At 35.4% G+C, this 19,692-nt stretch overlaps 1 protein-coding gene across 5 annotated transcripts in view; it reads left to right on the top strand.

The window, feature by feature from the left end:
* The window catches only part of WDFY4 (WDFY family member 4), a 486,698-nt gene that overhangs the window by 324,253 nt on the left and 142,753 nt on the right, over positions 1-19,692 (top strand). For all 5 annotated transcript variants that reach the window (XM_031956283.1, XM_031956282.1, XM_012539778.3 and 2 more), the window contains 3 exons: positions 9,928-10,005; positions 13,605-13,799; positions 17,967-18,018. In XM_031956283.1, coding sequence (XP_031812143.1) covers positions 9,928-10,005; positions 13,605-13,799; positions 17,967-18,018 — 325 coding nt within the window. The remainder of the gene's footprint in view (positions 1-9,927; positions 10,006-13,604; positions 13,800-17,966; positions 18,019-19,692) is intronic.

Below are 19,692 nucleotides of genomic sequence, written 5' to 3'. Positions count from 1 at the left end.
TTCTCTTTGGTGTCGAGTACAGATTGGTTAGTTGATCCTTGATCTTCTATCTCTGGGATACTATAATTTTATGACATTTTAGCTACATGATATTTTCATCCATTGGGAGTACATTGAATTGTTTTGTTAGAGATTCACAGAAAATAAACTATTTTCCTATGAGAATTCATTTTATAAATAATTTTTCCATAACAGAAAGTTCAAAATTAACTTTAATAATCTTTAGGTTTTTAAAATCACATTCTGAGAACTCATGTGATCATTTTGCAAATTGTATGCCTTTCTAAATAAGAAAGAACTACAAAAAAAAAAAATCCATACAGCTAAGACAGTGAAGAGAGAGAGAATGTATGTGTGTATTTATGTAGTAGTATGAATTTAAATATTCATTACTCCATTTCCCCAAAACAATTATTTTGAGGTTTCTAGATTCCAACTCCTCACAGGGCAAAGGCAAATTGGAACTGACTCAGACATATTCCACCTTATATCAAGATCCAGATTTCAGAATAAATGTGGGCCAGCCCACATAACCAATAGAATTGTGTAGTTGTGAAATGAAAACTAGATAGGGTTAAGAGAATTAAGATCTGATCTTGGTTCTATTATCAATTCATCATGTGATATTGGAGATATCTGTAGACTGTAACTCAGTTTCTCCAATTATAAAATGGAGAAATATTTGGTTTTGCCTATCTTTTAAAGTTCTCATAAAAAGCAAATGAAATAATATCTGAAAAATGATCTAAAAAGTTTAAATTCTTATATATGTAGGGTAATACTTAAATTCATGATTTAAATAGCTCTACCAGTTTAATTGGCTAGACTAATATACAGAGCCATCAACAGTACATCAATAGTTTTCCCAAAGCCGATCCAAAATTTATTGGTTTTCCTTTTTTGTCAATTTTGTCAAGCTAATGAGTGAAATGTGGGGTATCAGAGTTGCTTAATTTGTATTTCTTTGATTATTAGTGATTTGGATAATTTTTCTTTTTCATATTGCTATGGATAGCTTATCGATATGTGGTAGCTCAGTGGATAGAGTGCCAAGTCTGCAGTCATCTTCCCGAGTTCAAATCTGCTCTCAGACACTTATTCATTATGTGCCGCCAGCCAACTTCTTAACCCTGTGAGCCTCAGTTCCTCATTTGTAAAATGAATTGGTGAAGGAAATGGAAAATTACGCCAGTATCTTTGCCCAGAAAAGCCCAAAAGGGATCACAAAGAGCTGGATGTGACTGAAAGGAATAAACAACAAAAATAGCTAGCTTGGATTTCTTTACTTGAGAATTGTCTGTTCATATTCTTTGACCATTTTTTTTTTTCATTTGAAGGATGACTCTTGGTATTTTAATTTGGAACCAGTTCCTTAAATTTCTTGGAAATGAGGCCTTATCAGAGAAACTTGCAGCAAAGATTTGTCTTGGTTAAATGTTGTTCTCCAATCTTAGCTGTGTTAGAGTTGTTTGTGCAAAACCTTTTAAATTTTATTAAAAAGTATTTTTTTGTGCATCTCTCTATCCCTTTTTAGTAACAATTTCTTATCCTCTCCATTCATCAAAATATAATTTCTTCCTCTTTCATCTATTTTATGATGTGACTTACCTTTTATAAATAGGCAATGATCTAATTGGAGCTTATTTTGATATATTGTGAGAGATTGCTATCATTTTATCAGTTGATTTGTCACATAGTGAATTCTTATCCCAGTAGCTGCGTCCTATTCCTTTGATACTCATACCTTACCCAAACCTAACCCTGGTTTACTTCAACAATCTTCCTTCTCTGTTCCTACTTATGTGTTGCTGAATTGAACAATTGTAAATCATAGAATTGAGCTGACTGACTGGTGTCCAATGTAACTGGGCCCTCAAATTAGCAAGGTAATAATTCTAATTGAGCCTCCTTACCATTCACCATAGAGGCCATTCCAATATTCTCTTCTCTGCAAAGCATCAGCAACATCCTCCACAGTGTTTCTCCTCAGCTAAGGACTTTGTCTCATATTTTGAGAAAATAGAGACCATTTAAGTGAGCTCCCTCATCCTCTGTCTTCTACATTCCCAACTTCTATAACATTTATCCTTTCTCTTCATTCCCTAGCCCAGGAATCTGACAGAAAAAAAGGAAGTATAAGCCAGTGGCTTGAGGGAAAGGTAATATATGATGGGAAACTTTTTTTCCATTATGTAAGAGAATTGGGCTTTTTTATAGGCAGCAGGGAAAAAAGCATCAGAAAAGATTTGTTTGTGAGCAAATCATTGTAGCTGGAATTTGCTGGAGAATTTTTTTGGAAAAACAATTCTAGGTTCATGATGCAGGTTTCTTAATGTTGTGAATATTGTATTCTTAGTGATTTTCATTTGTCCTCTTTGAAAAAAGTATGCATTAGATTTCAACCATCATGTGCCTAGGTATCTTAAATTCAGGAATCCTCCTTATTGGGAATTATATCATTTAGTATTTTGCTAAATGGTTAGCATTTTTTTCTCCTGGGAAATTTTCTTTGATTATTTCCTGATTATATTGCCCAAGTTTTTCTATTATTAAAGTTTTTTTTTATTAATATCAGTGACCCAAAGTTGTTGCTTCATGATTTGTCCTCCATTTGTCATTTGGGCATGCATGTTTTCAACACTTTGATAACATTTATTTGGTTTTTGATCCAGTACTTCTACCTACTTTGTATTGTCTATGGTTCTATATTTGACTTAATCCTTCTGTTTATTTTTTAAGGTTTTTGAGATTTTTCTTTTGTATTTTTCAACATGATAACTTTCTAAATAATTTTCTATCATAAACTTTGAATCTTTTAATTATCACTTTGTTTCTTTTTATTATTTTCCACTTTCTATATTGTGTTCTTTTATTTTATCATGTGTTTTTTTTTAAATATTATTCATTATTTCTTAGTTTCTTTTGTAAGGATGGGCATGGATCCCCACTCCAGTTAATCACAGAAGGCCAAGTCATCTCAACTCAGTCAACTGATCAAAATTAAACTAGGTGTGAATAAGTCCTTAATCAGTTTGAAAAGATAAGAGTGTATTTGGGTCATTGTCTGACCAAGATGATATCATATAATAAGTATCTTGTAACTGTAATCAAGCCATGTAGGAATATGTGTGTATATAGGTAGGTATATATATACATATATATATATATATATATGTATATATATATATATATATATATATATATATACACACGCACACACATATATTTATGTATGTATGTATGTGTATTACAGCAAGCCAGTCCAAGAGTTATACTAGTTAATCAATGAACCATTTTTAAAGTCAACTTTAATTTTGGTAACAAAAGATTTTATTTCCAGAGTTTGAGCCAAGTTCATGAGCAGAAAATGCTCTTGAAAGGAGGAAAGACTCCTTCTCTATTCCTCCTTTAACAGCACTGATGATATTATCAGAGAGGCTGGAGCAGTTAGGAAGTCTGTATTTATTTAGAAGCAGAGATTGGATTGGGGTTATCTGTCTATAATCATAGAGATCTGAGAGATGAAGCAGCTTAATGGAATATTTACCAAAAAAAAATGGTATGAATTATGAACTCTTCAAAGGAATTGACTCCTAGAGTTAATATAGAATTATAACAAGGGAATTCTACAAATGAAGAAAGGGACTTGTACTAGTGAGGAGATATAAGAAACTCCATTGTCATATTTTTTTTCTCCATATTTCATTATCACTTTATTTTGAGTTCAAGCCTGTTCTCCCCATGGACCTTGTATGGGTAAGGGAAGAGGGTTATTCAGAATTTGGTGAAATGTATTTCTAACAACTATCCTTATTGTACCAACCACTTCAGTAAATACTATTTCTAAAATCTAATTTAAACTACCAAATGGTAATCGATGGGAAGGACACTAATGGGAGCTCATGAACACAGTAATAAAAATTCAAACCTTCAGGATTACCTCAGGTGGCATGTTACCCAAATCAACAGTACATGTACCAGTTGTGAAAGTGTCTCTGAAGGGGATGATGTTCTTCAAATGTTTTAGTTCTCAATTTGAAATATATTTGAGTGGGAATTATTTTGCTTGTCCTCCCTCCCATCACTTCTTTTCTTTCTCACACTTTTATTTATTTATTTTGCAAGATTTTAAAAAATTAGATCAACTCCTTCGATTTGCTTTTTTTTCCAGTTTGCTTAATTTAAAAATATTACCCTGTGAGTATATGTGCATTTTGTTAAAGTCATTTTAAAATTACCTTTTATAGTGTTTCTGCTTACTATTTTTGTGGTATTTGTGAGGAGCCTGAGCCCCTTACATACCTGATCAAAACAAACTGCATCAGTCTCAGTTTTGAGTCTGTGTTCAATGATCTTTTTTATACAACACTATCCAACAACTAACAAGAATTTATTAAATACTTACTAAATACAAGACACCACTTTTGTCATTGAAGATACAAAAAAAAAAAAAACAACTAAAAATAGTCTCTTACTTAAAGGACAGTATAAGCATGTTTATATACATGTGTGTATATGGGTTTAGGGAGTTTGATGGAGGAAAAAATGTATATAAATCTAATGTAATATAGAGAAAGGGGAAATCCCTATTACTAAGAGAAAACCTAAAGACCTTGCCTAGCATGTGGCACTTATGCTGAGTCTTGCAAGAAGCTAGAAATTCTATGAAATGGAAGCAAGGAGTGTTTATTAGGAAAGAACTTTGACTAAGTCAAATAATTAGATCTACATTGTGAGGGAGATGATTTAAGAGTATGCTGAACAGAACTTATAATGATTTTTTTCCCCTATTGGGAATGGGAAGGAGGAACTCTATTAAAAGGGAGCTGTTCATTTATTCAGGGATAGATTCTTAAGAGAGTACAGACAGGAAGAGCCTTAAAGAGACACTATCAGAAACCTCAACTCCAAGTATCTTCAGGCATTTTTCATGACCTTTTTGTACCTATTTTGATCCATCCAATTCTGGCTTAAATGTCTTTGGAATTTCCATCTGCTCTACAGTTGCAGAAAGAATAAAGGATAGAATTAGAGACAAGAACTTCTATTGAAAGACATCATCCACTATGGATTGTATCATAAAATCTTACTATTTGAATAATGTGAGAATAAATTTAGAGACCATCTTGTCCGAATCATGTCCAAGGCAAGAATCTCCTTCAAAATATTCGAACCAATTCAGCCTCTATTTGAAGACATATGGAGGTAGGGAAATCTCTATCTCTCAAGGTAGCTTATCCCAGTTTCTAATAGCTAAAATTGTTAGGAAGGTTATCCTACATTCAGCCAAAAAAAACCAAACCAAACCAAAACAAAACAAAAAAAAAAAAAAAACCTAGGAACAAAGACAAGGAACCTTATAGATTATTTACTTGATTCTCTCATTTTCCAGTTGAAGAAAATTCCAATCATTGGTTATAGCTCTGACTTCTGGAGCAGAGAAGTCCAATTTTAATTCTTCTTTTGCAAGATTGTGCTTGAACCACTTCAAGAAAAAGATCATGTTGTATTCAACTACCTGCCATCTAGGGGAGGGAGTAGGAGGAAGGAGGGGAAAATTTGGAACAGAAGGCTTTGCAAGGGTCAGTGTTGAAAAATTACCCATGCATGTTTTGTAAATAAAAAGCTTTAATAAAAAAAGAAAATGATCATGTCTCCCTAAATTTCTTTTTGAGACAAAGTATCTTCAAGTCCTTAAACTGATTCTTCCTAACCATTTTCACCTGGGCACACTCCAATTTGTCAGTATATCTCCTGAAGTATATGATATTCTATTTCAGGGTGCTTCCCAGTGCAGCCTAAGTTTATGTTTGAACTGAAAGATAACTGAGAAATCATGGAGTCCAATCCCTACAGTTGAAAGATAAAGTAAGGGAGGTGGAAGAACTTCAAATGATGTGCCCAAGAGTAAACAGGCAGAAAGTTCCAGAACTGGGATTTGAAGCCACATTAAGATTTTTTGGTTGCTATTGCACACAGATTCCCTCATCTCCCCTTTCAGGAAGTCTGCTTTCCATCGGCCATTGTCCAGCTGTGTCTCTCCTACATTACATTTATGAAGGCCATCTCTTGAACCCAGCGGTAGGATTTCTCTTATTTTGAATGTGTTGTCCATTTCCACAATGGTAAAAGGGGAGGGATTCTATCAGTTGGAGATGGTACAGGACCTTTTCCGATATCCCTAAAGCTCCCATCTACATTTGTAGCACCGTAGGGAGATTTTTGCGGCCACAATTTCACGTCCTCCTCCCTCCACCTCCAAATTAGGTTAGTGCTCCATTCAGCAGGTTTGCAGCTTATTTCTGTGACTCTGGTATACTTTTTAACAGAAGGCAGGTCTTCGCATGGGCCCACTATCGGCTTATTGCTTTCTAGGTCAGCCTTTATGGGAGTTTGATATGAATTATGGAATAGTTTTGTGAGGCCACAACTGTGATTACAGGCTTAATGATGCTTTAAACAAACAAAATGTAATGACTGTCATCAGCATAAAGCAGGGGCTTCCTGCGGGGAAATGCCAATAAATGGGGCTTCTCAGTGGGGGAGGGCGAAACTGGCTGCTTTCCAGCTGCAATCGGCACCACATAGACCTTGTGTGTTAACTTAATTATAGCACAGTGCCAGCCTCGGTGAGGCAGTTTTACTTTGAAGAATCACTGCCCACCCAGCTTAGAGTCAGTGCATTTAAAGGTTACCCATCGGATCCATGCGCTTGGGAATGGCCATCCGAGACTGGGTCGCCAAATTCGGATCAGCGCCTCGAAATTCAATCCAACCTGCACAAGAGAAAAAGTACGATCCCGAGACCAAACAGTACCCCCGGAGAGCCCGGGAGCCAATCTGGGAACGATGGACTTCAGGAATTGGACCCAATCTGTTGTTCTCTCGCTTCTCACTAGGACAACTATAACGCTGGATAATCTTTGGGGGGGCTGCGATTCTATTTCATGGGCTCCCAAGTCATCTCCTGTTCCCTCATTTGCTAAGCAATAATGGCTTCGTTAAATGCAGCACACAAATGCATTATTCTATTATCTTCCCAAATCTGCTATGTGTAATGATATTAAAGCAGATGTGCCTTTGTCCTTGAGACATACAGCCACACACACCCGTGTGCACATCCACGCCCCCAACCACCCCTTGCTCTACCCCCAAACAGAGAAAGACATAGATTTTGTCCGCTGTGGAAGTTCAGTGGCAGGATAGAAAACAGACACAGGTGGAATATTAAGATGATAAAGAATCCTACAGGTTGTCTAATCTAATCTATATCTGAACAGGAATTCCTTCTATAAAACAAAACTGACAACTGACTTTCCAACTTTAACTTGGAAGGCCTTCAAAGAAAAGGAATTTATCATTTTCCGGCAGTGCATCTCACTTTTAAATGTCTTTATTTATCAATAAGACATCTAGGTGATAGACTGGATAATGTGCTGGCCCTAGTCAGAAAGTTCTGAGTTCGAATCCAATCTCAGACACTTACTAGATGTGTGACTCTGGGCAAGTTACTTAACCCTATTTGACTCAGTTTCCTCAGATATAAAATGAGATGGAGAAATAAAGGACAAAGCACTCCAGTATCTTTGGATCACAGAGAATAGGACACAACCGAAAACAACTGAACAACAATTTTTAATAGCCTTTTCCTTCTATCAAGTTCAGGTTTGCATCTTTATATCTTCCACCATAGTTCCTCCTACTTTTGGCTTTTGAGGTCCACAAAAAGCAAGTCTCTCCTTTATCTAAGAATATTAACTCTTCAAATTCTGGAAGATAGTTTTCATTCCTGCTAAGTCATTAGGCTAACCATTCCTACTTCAATTAATCCTTATATGGATAAATTCAAGGCTTTTTACTATGTTTGTTCCCGTCAATTTCCTTCCTAAATGGTACCAACATTATTGGACAGTAATTAATTCTGCAAAATATTTTACATTACAAAGCCCTTTTTGAATAATATCTATTATATTAACTGTTCCATTCAGCTTTGAGACATGATGAACATGCCGTCTAGGACTTTATTTGAGCTATTGATAAAAATGATAATTATATGGGGCCAAGAACAGGCCTCCTGATCTACCAAGATGACATTGAATCTTGATGACTTCTCTTAGGGTTCATCCTTATGGACACACACAGAGATCATCCCAATTATATTATCTATTGCACATCTTCCTATTTTTTTTTTTTTTTGAAGAATAGCATGAGAAATTATTTCATGAACTTGACTAAAATCTAAAAAAAACCCAAAATAACATTCTTGGTGGTATTGGAAAATGAACCATAGGATAATGATTTAAAGCTGAAGGGGATTCTGAGATGATGTGGTCTAGCCCTCTAATTTTACAGATAGAGAAATAGACACAGATATATTAAACAGGTGGGCCAAGTTCATACAGAGAATTCATTCCAGATCCAGAATTCATATTAAAATTCAGTGCTCTTTCAGGTGTGCAAATGAAAGGGTTCCCTCATCTAAGTATAGAGAGGGAAAGACAACAACATACTCAGGAGTGGGGTAGTACCAGCTGGAATCCACTCAGGAGACCCAGTTGTTAAATTTTCAATGTGAACATTTGTAACTCTGAAATCAACAAAGACTTTAAGTCAGAGTTTTGTGGATATGGTCCCTTTAAGATTTCTTTCTTTGTGATTCCCACCCCCCCATCCCCAATGTAATTACCTTTTGATTCACAGCTCCTGGTCCCTTTGAATTCCAATAGAAGATCCGGACCTGTCCCATCCCCCATCCAGATCTGAGCCAACTTTGGGGCTACACCCACAGTCCCCTTCAGCTAAATCTCCCATTATAAAAGGGCCCCTCTGGGACCCCCTTTCTACAGAGGTCCCAAACATGCTAGCCATGTCAGGACCCTCTGTCCACTGGACCCTCTGTCTGGTGCCCTTCTTATCTCTACCTTCACCTATCTCCTTACTTCCAAACCCCATAATAAACCTCTTTTATCAATTTAGCTTTTTGGGCCAATAAATGCCTTTATTGGGGACTCGCGCAGCTACTAGACCTCATTTACCACCGTATCTTTGTGCCGAATCCAAAGAGGTTGCAGGGGAGCTCTGTTTGACTCCCTGTACCCCAAACCTGTCACTAGACTTCAACTAAACCCTAATTTCATTTAGGTATCCCATATCTAGACCTCATCAAGGGCTTATTTAACGTTTTATTAATTATTTAGACTTTATAAAGTGGTAAAAATGATGATGCTTAAACTTAAAACTTAAAGTATCAAATTTAAAAGTATATCATGCATACTTTTTTGGAGAGATGCTCATTAAATATTTATTAGCACCCTTGCTGTACACTGTTATGTATACTGTTTGATGTAGTCACTGAGTTGGTTGGTTTTCCTTAATTTTTTTCTTAATTACCTGGGATGATGAATAAAAGGTATAAAGAAAAAACATACAAATCAAAATCAAAATCAAACATAAATATCATTCATTATACCTATTAATTGCCATTATTATTTAGTGACTTTGGTATTTTTAAATAGTCTAAACAAAGAGTAAAGAATTTTTTAATATCAGCCTCCTATTAGGACGAAGTAAACCTTCCAGTATTTAAAATTAGTCAGATTTTGGTCTTCACATTCTTTTCCTTTTTCAGTGCTTGCAGGGACTAACATGTTCATGACCAGATAACATTTTTTTTCTGTGAGCTACCCCCTGAAACATGGAAGACTTGGAATCAAGCCCTATCTGTGACACATTGATTGTATGACTATGGCCAATCATTTAAAAATATTCTATACAGTCCTCCAAGATAGTGAACAATTTTTCTCACCAGGAACTCCTTATACCAATTGAAATCACAAGTTTCATTTCTCCTATTTTGTAACAGGGGAGTTCTTTCAATGCATCTTTGATGTAATTTAATTTTAAGATTTGCTCTGCTTCATTCTATAGGATTTTCTGTCTTGTATGGAGAAGTATAGAAGAAGAGGCCAGGAGCTCTATGCATCTTTATACAAAGATTATGTGCAGGTAAGAAACAAAGCATTTTTTCTCCAGATTTCCTGGAGAAATTTCTTTTCCAGCATCACATTTGCCGACTTACGGTGTTCATTCTCTTGTATGTTCACAGATCTGCAAGTGGTGCCTTTATTTTATTTATTTTTTTTTTCTGAGGCAATCAGTATTTGTCTGATCGTAATTTCAGTCTTCTATTTATTTGATATATATATATAATATTATATTATATAATAATAATAATATATATTATATATAGAAGACTATTTATTTGATGTCCTAACCCATCAACATAGTGAAACTGGAAATAGTCTAGGGAAAAAAAAAAAAAAAACAACCAAAATAACGAGCTTACAAAACTCAGTGACTGAAAATATGGTGGTATACTTGTCAGAAATTAAGGAAGGGTAATTTTATGGAAAGGTAATGAGCTCTATTTTGTCTGTGTTGAGTTCAATGTGCATATAGAACATCCAAAATGTTACAAAACTAATCTGATTCTCATTTGCCACCAATAGGTCCTAGGCCAAGCCCTGTGTGATCATTGTTTAGGTCCTAATTGACTCAGATTGAATGTAAATAACAATCATTTCTGCTTTGGCCAGAAAACCTGAGGGGCTTCCCCTAAACAGATTTATTTACTTTTTTGTTGTTTATCTATTTGTTTGTTTGTTTGTTTATATTTTTTGGAGTAGGTGAAAGAGGAGATTCTTTGCCTTAACTACCTTAATCACTAAATGGGTGCAACCTCTGCCAAACTAAGACCTGTTGAAGGCTTTAGCTTGAAAAACATGAGGTCTCTCATTGCATCTCCAGTTCTCTTGATCTATATCTGGCTACTGGACCCTGATGGCTCTGGAAGGGAAAGTGAGAGAGGTGACCTTGCCCAGTCCTCCCTCATTTAAAGTACAAACAACAACAACAATAGCTTATAGGACATCTGGTTGAAGGATTTTTTTTTCTTTTTGTTTTTTGTATTTTGTTTCATCCACAGCAACTCAGGAAACCATGATACTATGTCATAAGATCTGTTTAAAATAGATTAATCAGAGTTTTGAAATAACAATTCTATGCCATACTGAAGGGTGTCACAATTTCTTTCCAGATTCAATCTCTATTTTTAAATGAGGTAAAGCGTCCTTTGGAATATTAATTTATTTCCATGATATCAGTAGCTTCATTTCTCCAGAATGGCAATAGTGCCAAAGCTTAACCTTTGCAAAGCCACCTATCCTAGTAATTTCATATAATTCACAATATGGGGTGACTTCAAGTTGATTTGGAAAGATAAGTTGTTTGGTACATTTTAAGTAGCATGAAGCTATTTTTTCATCCCCAAAAGGCACAACATAGAAATTTCTATGGAAGCTGAGAATAAAAAATTATTCTCCTCCTCCTGCTTCTCTTTGAGGAAAGTCAGATTATTTCATTCTTTGTAATTTTCTAAGCAGTTTGTGAGTTTATGATACCTTGACTGCCAACGCATATATGGAGAATAGGTCAAGATACATAATTTCCTGAGTCTACATTCACTTTGTAACCCAAGATACCTTCAGTATCTTTTTAGATACTGCAGAACCTCACAAGTAGAGACTCAGTATTTTTTTTTTATTTGAATTAGCTATAGTGAATATATTTGGACTAAATTGAGTTACAATTTAAAAGAAAAGGAAATTGGTGGAATCAGCAATTGTTTGGGATGTTCCAAAACTATTACTAAAATGATCTCATCTTTTGTGTTTAATTTTTTTAGTGAAAAATGTATTATTTATTCCCCTAAACTACCAAAGTTACGGGTCTAATTTAAGATCTAAAAATCCAGCTGTGTCTTTTTAACCTCCTGTGAATCTTTCTAATTTCAGATACATTGACTAGAAGAACTTTAAACAGTTTTGGGGGTGAGATACTGGAGCTTCTCCACTATAGTGCTACTCTAATTCCTCATCATGAAAGCATAAAGTTGACTCCAGGTTCTCAAAAGCTATTCCTTTGAGGGGAAGGTCTGGCAGGTCTTACTAAGGTGGAAAGCCTTTGAGTACCTGTAAAGGCTAGTCCATATGCTTAACTCAGGGTGAAGAGTTTAGATTCAAGCTGATTAGCTTTTCAGCGGTAATGACGACTAGTCAACTAAGTTAAAGAGGGGTTGTGATCTACCAGTGGCAGGAATATTATGCCAGTGAAATTATAGGTCTTTGACTTGGAATTTGGCTGGGCTTCCCCAATTTCGTGAGATTCTGCAGGTTAATGGAATGGGGTAGCTGAGGATAAAAACCTCCTGGGAATCAACAAAACCAAATGATAGAACTCCAAGGACCCACTGAAAGCTCTTCTGTGGAGGAATAAACTGTGCATTAGCACTACTCAGCTTCACATTTGGCTTCTGTTCAACAGAAGGTTCTTGAACCTGAGGGTCATTCCTGAGAACCTCAGCTTATGAAATGGAATCTACTGTGAAAGTTTTGCTTATTCATTAAATTATTTTTGAGGAAGTCATCATCTTTAGGATGGCCCATGTGGACACATTCCAGAGCTTTAAATATTTAGAAAAGATTATTTTGATTTTAAAAGGAAAGCAGATAAAAATGCTGTTAGCCTAGAAATAGGATACAGATTCTTCTCTTACTTGTAACAGGGAATGTGTGCTTCTATATCCTTTTTCTCCCTCAGACTCAATCTAGTCAAAACTAAAATTTTCTTTTTGTTTAGTTCATTTGATCATGATCCCTAAAGTTAACCAAGCAATCTCTTATCTCTTAAGACTTCCTAGATTTCTCCCTAGGCTTCCATTCAGGAACTGAAGGCCCCAACCCATAAAAAAGAAAAGAAATAAGGAGTATGTATGTAGTTATGAAATTTTTTTAAAAAGTGCATGGACCAGATAAAAAAGCAATCAACCATGAAATAGAGACTCAGGGAGGCTAATTGATTTTCAAAGGGTCATTCAGCTACTACACCCATGTCTTAGTAACTCTTGTGCTACACTCATCATCCTGGTTATTTTTCTCTAAACACAACAATGTTTTTCAATGCCTTTCTTAAAATATGGCACCTATAAATGGACACAGAACTCCAAATGTAGTCTAACCATTATCTACTAGAGTGGAATAATCACTTTTTGTTTTAGAGAAAACACTTTTCTAGTAATTTAGAATAATGATAAGATATCTGAATTAATAACAGTTGGTCTAGATTTGAATCCTGCCTCAAATAATTCAAGTCATGTTATCCAATAATGGAATGGATTAGACAAGGAAATAGTAAGTTCTATGGCACTAAATGTTTAAAAAAAAAGATAATTGCCACTTGCTGAGGATATTGAAGGAACAGTTATTTCCAAAAGTGTTTGGATAAGACATTCTTAAAGATCTTTATCACATTCAGATTCTATGAGTCTAGATTTACTTTTTTCCTCATGTTAGATATAGCTCAAACATTTACAAATACTGAAAATACACAAGAACATTTGTCTGTAATACTATATGTAAATTGTTTTTAAATATTAAATTATTATATATACATTAGTTATTATTATTGTTGTCGTACTAGAAAATTATTTTGTATTGCCCCAAAGGGGAAAAACAGACCTTGAACTGATGATTAGAATTCTATTTCAGAGGCAAAAATGTATCTACAGTAAGGCAGCAAATGAGTGGATTAAACTGAAAGATCAACTTTTCAATGAATTGGGTTTGTGGGGGCAAAGGTTAGAGACAGTACCCTGCTCCCAGTGGTCTCTTGATTGGCGTGAAGGGCCAGCCCGTATGAGGAAGAGAATACGAAGAAAATTTGCTGGGGAATCCCTGAAAAATGTAAGTAACAAGGTAGTATATGTGTATATGTGTACGTGTATATATGTGTATATGTATCATAGATTTAGATCTGGAAAGGATCTTAAAGGCCATCAAGTTCAACCCTTTAATTTGACAGATAAGAAAAATAAGAACAAGAGATGTTAAATGACTTCCCTTGGGTCATACAGATAGCAACTGAGGCAGGATAAACTTATATCTTCCAAACTCCTAGTCAGATAGTATTCATGAGGTTTAAAGAAGAATCACTCATGACCTTATGGCCAGCTCTCTGGTGACAGCTCCCTTTGAACCATTGGGTTTCCTTCTCTTACATGTTTTAAGAAGCTACAAGTTCAGTCCCAGTGAAGAGCTATTGGTTGTCAGGGAAGAAGATCCAATCACTACAGGGTTGTCCATCAGGCCAGGAGTAATATTTTTTAATCATAGAACTTCATGGATACCACCAGGCAGGGAGACTTTTAAGGAATTAATCACAGCAACAGTCAGTATTTATTAAGTGTCTATATTCCAGGCACTATGCTATATGCTGGGATAGGAAAAGAGGTAGGAAACCTTCTCTGCCCTCAAGGAGTTCACAGCATACTGGGGGAAACAATAAATAAATCAATATATTATTATATCCAAGATAAATAGGAAGTAATTAAAAGACAGACGGTACTAAAATTAAAAGGGGTTGAAGAAGGTTTTCTGTAGAAGGTAGAGTTTTTGTTAGGACTTAAAGGAAGCCAGGGAGGTCAGTAGGAGTAAAGGAAGAAAATTCCAAGCATGGAAAACAACCAGAGAAAATTCTTGGATAAAATCAACAAACCTCATCAACAGCTTAGATCTGGGAAGCAAGTGAAAGTGCAGAAATCAGGATAAGTCCAAGGTTGTTATCCTGAGGAATTGGGAGGATGGTGTTTCCCTCTAAAGCATTAAGGAAGGTAAGAGGCAAGGAAGGTTTAGGGGGAAAGTCATTGATTTCTATTTTGGCCATATTGAATTTAAGACGTCCACTGAACATCCAGTTCTAGATGTTGGAAAAGAAAGATGGAACTACAAGATTAAAGGTACAAAGAGATTTAAGAAAAGGTAGGTTTAAGAATTACCAGCATAATACTGGTGAAACAAGATAGTAGACAGAAGCCAGGAAGTTGCTTGAGTTCTTCCCAGTTTTCCTTGGAAATGAAAATAAATCAAACCTTTAAATGTATTCTGAAGTGACAGAAGCCACAAATAGATGGAATGAAACAATTTGCTTAAGCTTAAGATAACTTAAAAGGGCTTTAGGAAAGGTCTATCTCACTTGGGGAAAAGGGGAGAACAGCCCAAAAGGTGAGGTGCAGGCAATCTCACAGGAAGCTCTTAGCTGTAGGCACAAATCAGCAACTGATGCCCCTTGGTCTGCAGCAGAACTGTGGCACAAGACACCAACTAGGGCTTCCAGCCCTAGCAAAGAAAGCAAATTTCAAGCCCTAGAAATTTGACACAACAGATGTGACTACGTTAGGTCAATCCAGGACAGTATGCTAAGACTCTAGACAGGGGTCCTCAAACTTCGGCCTGCGGGTCAGATGCGGCAGCTGAGGACAATTATCCCCCTCACCCAGGGCTATGAAGTTTCTTTATTTAAAGGTCCACAAAACAAAGTTTTTGTTTTTACTATAATCCGGCCCTCCAACAGTCTGAGGGACAGTGAACTGGCCCCCTATTTAAAAAAGTTTGAGGACCCCTGCGTCTAGCACCTCTAGCCCCAGCCCCTCAGCCAAAGAAGCTTGGGACAATGTCCCCTGTGCCCTAGGAGCACAGGTCAACTTTTTAAAATCAGCAAAAGAACCAAAAGAGCCCACACCATAGAAAATTACTATGGTGACAGAGAAGATCAGAATTCAAACTCAGAAGACAGCAATATCAAAATATCTGCATGTGAAACCTCAAAGAGGAATATGAATTGGTCTTAAGCTCAGAAGGTTCTCTTAGAAGGGCTCAAAAAGGATTTTGAAAATCGAGTTAGAGAGGTAGAAGAAAAATTATGAAGAGTTAAAGAGAGTTATGCAGGAGAATTGTGAAAAAAATGTCAAAAGTCAAAAGAAAAAAATAATCCATTAAAAACTAGAACTGGTCAAATGCAAGCTAATGACTTTATGAAATATCAAAAATTAATCAAACACAATTAAAAAGAAAGAAAAAATAGAAGAAAATATAAAATACTTCAATGGAGAATCATTAACATAGAGGTGGCAATTGAAGCCACAAGAGTTAGAGATCACCAAGTGAAATACTATAGAAAAAAAGGGCCCAGGACAGTAAACTGAGAAAAAACTATGGTTTGAGAGTAATACATGGAAGAGGAAAAATGAGGGATTAACAGTCTCAAAGTCCATGAGAGAACAGAGAGAATGAGGATTGAGAAAAGGTCATTACCTTTGGAAACCAAGAGATCATTAGTAACTTTGAAAAGAATAATTTCAGTAGAATGATAAGGTCAGAAACCAGATTGTAAGGGCTTAAAAAGAGAGGGAGAGGAAAGAAAACAGAAGCATCAATTATAGAAAACTTTTTGAGATGTTTGGCTACAATAAATAGAAGAGATATAGGAGAATAGTTAGCAGGGATAGAAGAATCATGTGATGTTTTTCAAGATAGGAGAAACATGGACATTTTTGTAGGCAGTAGGAAATGAGCCAGTAGAGAAGGAGAGTTGGAATGAATGAGAATGGGAGTGACAGAGGGGACAATCTACTGGAGGAAGCAGATGGAATGGGATCACTTGAATGAAGAGAGGGATGAAGGAGGAGAGAGTAGCAGAAGACACCTGAATGATAGGAGATGAAGAAGAGGAGAGAAGATGGAATTCATGAGTGTTCTCAATTTTTTTTTCTGTAAAATATGATGAAAAATTCTTAACTGAGAAAGTGGAGAGAGGGGAGAGCCAAAGGAGGTTTGAGAGTGGATTTTCATCCCAGTTGGGAAGAGCCACTGTGAAACATCACTTTAGAGCTAAGAAGAAAAGTGCAGTCCTCTATTTTACAAATAAGGAAACTAAGGTCTGGAATAGTCAAGTACTTTGTATAGGGTTATTAATGTAGCAGCAATTCAATTAGGATTCAAACCCATTCCATGTCTTCTGATACCAAATTTCAGAAGTTCACTGGTAGAATGATATTATGACAGAATCAGAGTCAGGAAAATGATTTAGAATCCTGCCTCAATCTTTATCTGCGTAACTTATGGCAAGTCACTTAATTTCTCTTTGTCCCAATTGCCTTATATGTAAAATTAAAGTGTTGACCTTGATGATCTTCTATCTCTAAATCTACGGTCCTATATTCCTCCCATTAACTGTTCTCTGAAATCTTGTTATAAATATAAATGAAATTATAAATACTATGCGACAAAGTTATCTGAATAGGTTTTTCAAGTTCATTGCCATTAAAGTTGATCTTTATTCCATTAAAAACTCCTGTCAGTACTGATTTAGGTTTCCTCTCTGATTAGGATCACCCAGTAGGATACATATGGAAAAACCTGCTAATTCTACAGGTTCTTGTCCTTGACAGATGTCCTTAAACCAGCAAAAGAAGTATTTTTTTTGTGTGTCTATTTGGAAGGAATACTGAATTCTAGTCTCCAAAGACTTTAGCTTGATCCCATTTCATCAACATTACAAAACACAATAAAATAAGTTTCCATTTTCTCACCATTTCCGTGTATTTGGCACTTTATAGAAACATATGGTGAAGATAATATTTTTTCAAGAAATAGAGTAAAAAAAAGTTAAGCAACTTTCTTACCATGTAAATAACAGAACTGGAGGTCTGGAAATCAAAATGATCCCATTGGTGTCTCAGCCAATTGTCTGTTGAACAGATTGTCTCTACCATCCATTTCTTCTTAGTATAACAAATAAAACTGAAATTTAGATGACCTAAACATAATATTTAATCCCTATGTTGGCATCATCTTGGGTAATTACTGTAAAGTCTATTTAATGGAAGATTGTGGGTTTTTCTACCTTTGGAATGTGGCATATTAGTATTTATAATTTGTTGTTATCTTTAAGAAATCATGTGTATCTTTTTCTATGCACATAATCAAAGGAAATTGAAGAATATGTGTAGGGGGGAAGAAGGTTTCATATGTTTATCTTGATAGTTAATGCTCCTATATTTGGTCTCATTTCAGATTAGTCAAGCCAAAAATAATGAAGCTTCTCCAACAAATGCTGAAAATCAAGGTATTCTTTGCTTTATTAACTTAACTAAGTTTGGTATTCATTAACAAAGCCAAATATTTTAGAAGTCCTCTATTAATACTAATACTAGAGTATTATCTCATTCATTATTCTTTAGGATGGAGCTTTATACTAAGAGAAACCACTGGAAAGCTAGTTTCCTGAATTCAGAACAAAATCACTAGGGTAGAATTCATATGGCAATTTTAATGCCAATTTTTGGAGTTTCAGCATTTTTCAAACACTTCCTGACATTCAGAGAGTCAATCAAAATATAGCTTACAATTGTTTTGAAAGAAAGATAGGGGGAAATGCTGCTGTTGGAATCTTGATTTATAAGAAATTATATTTCATTAAAACATAATTCTCTTTTTGTTGTAAAAAAAATATATCATTCAGAAGATAGCGTATGTGTTTTTTGTTTGTTTTTTTTTTGGTGGGGAATGGTCCCTAGAAGGAAGAAGAGGAAGTTTTAAAACTGTGTTTTTATTGGTATGGGAACTCTGTCCATTGATGTTTATTAGTGACTTGACTATAACTTACAGTTTCCTGGGGCACTAAGGTTCAGCTTTAAATGTGACAAATAAAACTTTCATCAAGGTCTTTCACAGCCAAGTCTAAGCCTTTACCTATCACACCATCCTGTCTTTCTTTGATTTAATACATACCCTCTATTTGGGTTCAACAAATTCCCATTGAGTGATTCAATGAAAGTCTGGATGGCATTATTCACAAGGCTACCTGTTCCCTCATATCTTGTCATTTCTATGAATTGAGTCTGTTTCAAATTGAATATCCAAGGCAAGCCTACAAACTATGAAATAACTCCTAAAATCTTCCATCTAAGCAAAGGACAGTTTCTTTCTTTTTTTTTTTTTTTAGGACAGTTTCTTTTTATTCTTGAATCACATCCCATTGATCTCTTTAAATATTAGCGTGCAATTAAATTGTTAGTAAAGGACATTTCAATATACTGTGACACTGAATAAAAACAATTCCATGGGGCAAACTCAAGCATGAAGACTTGAGCTCAGGCATTCATCAGCTGTGTGGTCCCTGAACCTCAATTTTCTCATCAATGGACCTGTTGTGAGGGAAAGGAGAGGATAATAGCAATAAAGCACTTTTTAAAGTATAGAAATGCTAGCCAGGCTGATGCCTTAATGGGTCTTGGATGTGACTGAACCTTTGTCCTAGGGAATCTCCAAACACTAGGTTCTCAAAGTGCCCGCCAAGTGGCCATGGGCCACCATAAAAGTGGTACGACATTAGATTGCTATAGTAACTTTGCATGGAAAATTATATATACTTTAAGGAAGGAATATAGCTAATGTAGAGAATGCAAACCCCAAGCCTCTGGTCCTCCTATTTTTCCTTATCTGCAGGATTTTCTCAATGTTCTCTTGGTATGTCAATCTTGAAGTATTATGCAAATATAAACTATTATAATATTTACAAGGGTTTTCTTCACAATACTCTATAAGATAGGTAAAATAAAAAGGATTATCTTTTTTTAAAAAACAGATGGGAAAACTAAGGTTCAAAGAATAGAAAAGAAGTGACAGTGATTATGAAGAGACTGAGCCAAGATTTGAACCCCAATCTTCTGATACTAAGCCCAGTGGTCTTCTCATGATTTTATCTTACCAGAAGTACAGTGTCTAGAATAGGGGGCAA

Source organism: Sarcophilus harrisii, chromosome 2, assembly GCF_902635505.1.
Source record: "Sarcophilus harrisii chromosome 2, mSarHar1.11, whole genome shotgun sequence".
In the NCBI taxonomy this organism is placed as follows: Eukaryota; Metazoa; Chordata; class Mammalia; order Dasyuromorphia; family Dasyuridae; genus Sarcophilus; species Sarcophilus harrisii.
The sequence above is the reverse complement of the archived record's forward strand: the minus strand, read 5'-3'. Positions and strand labels throughout refer to the sequence as shown.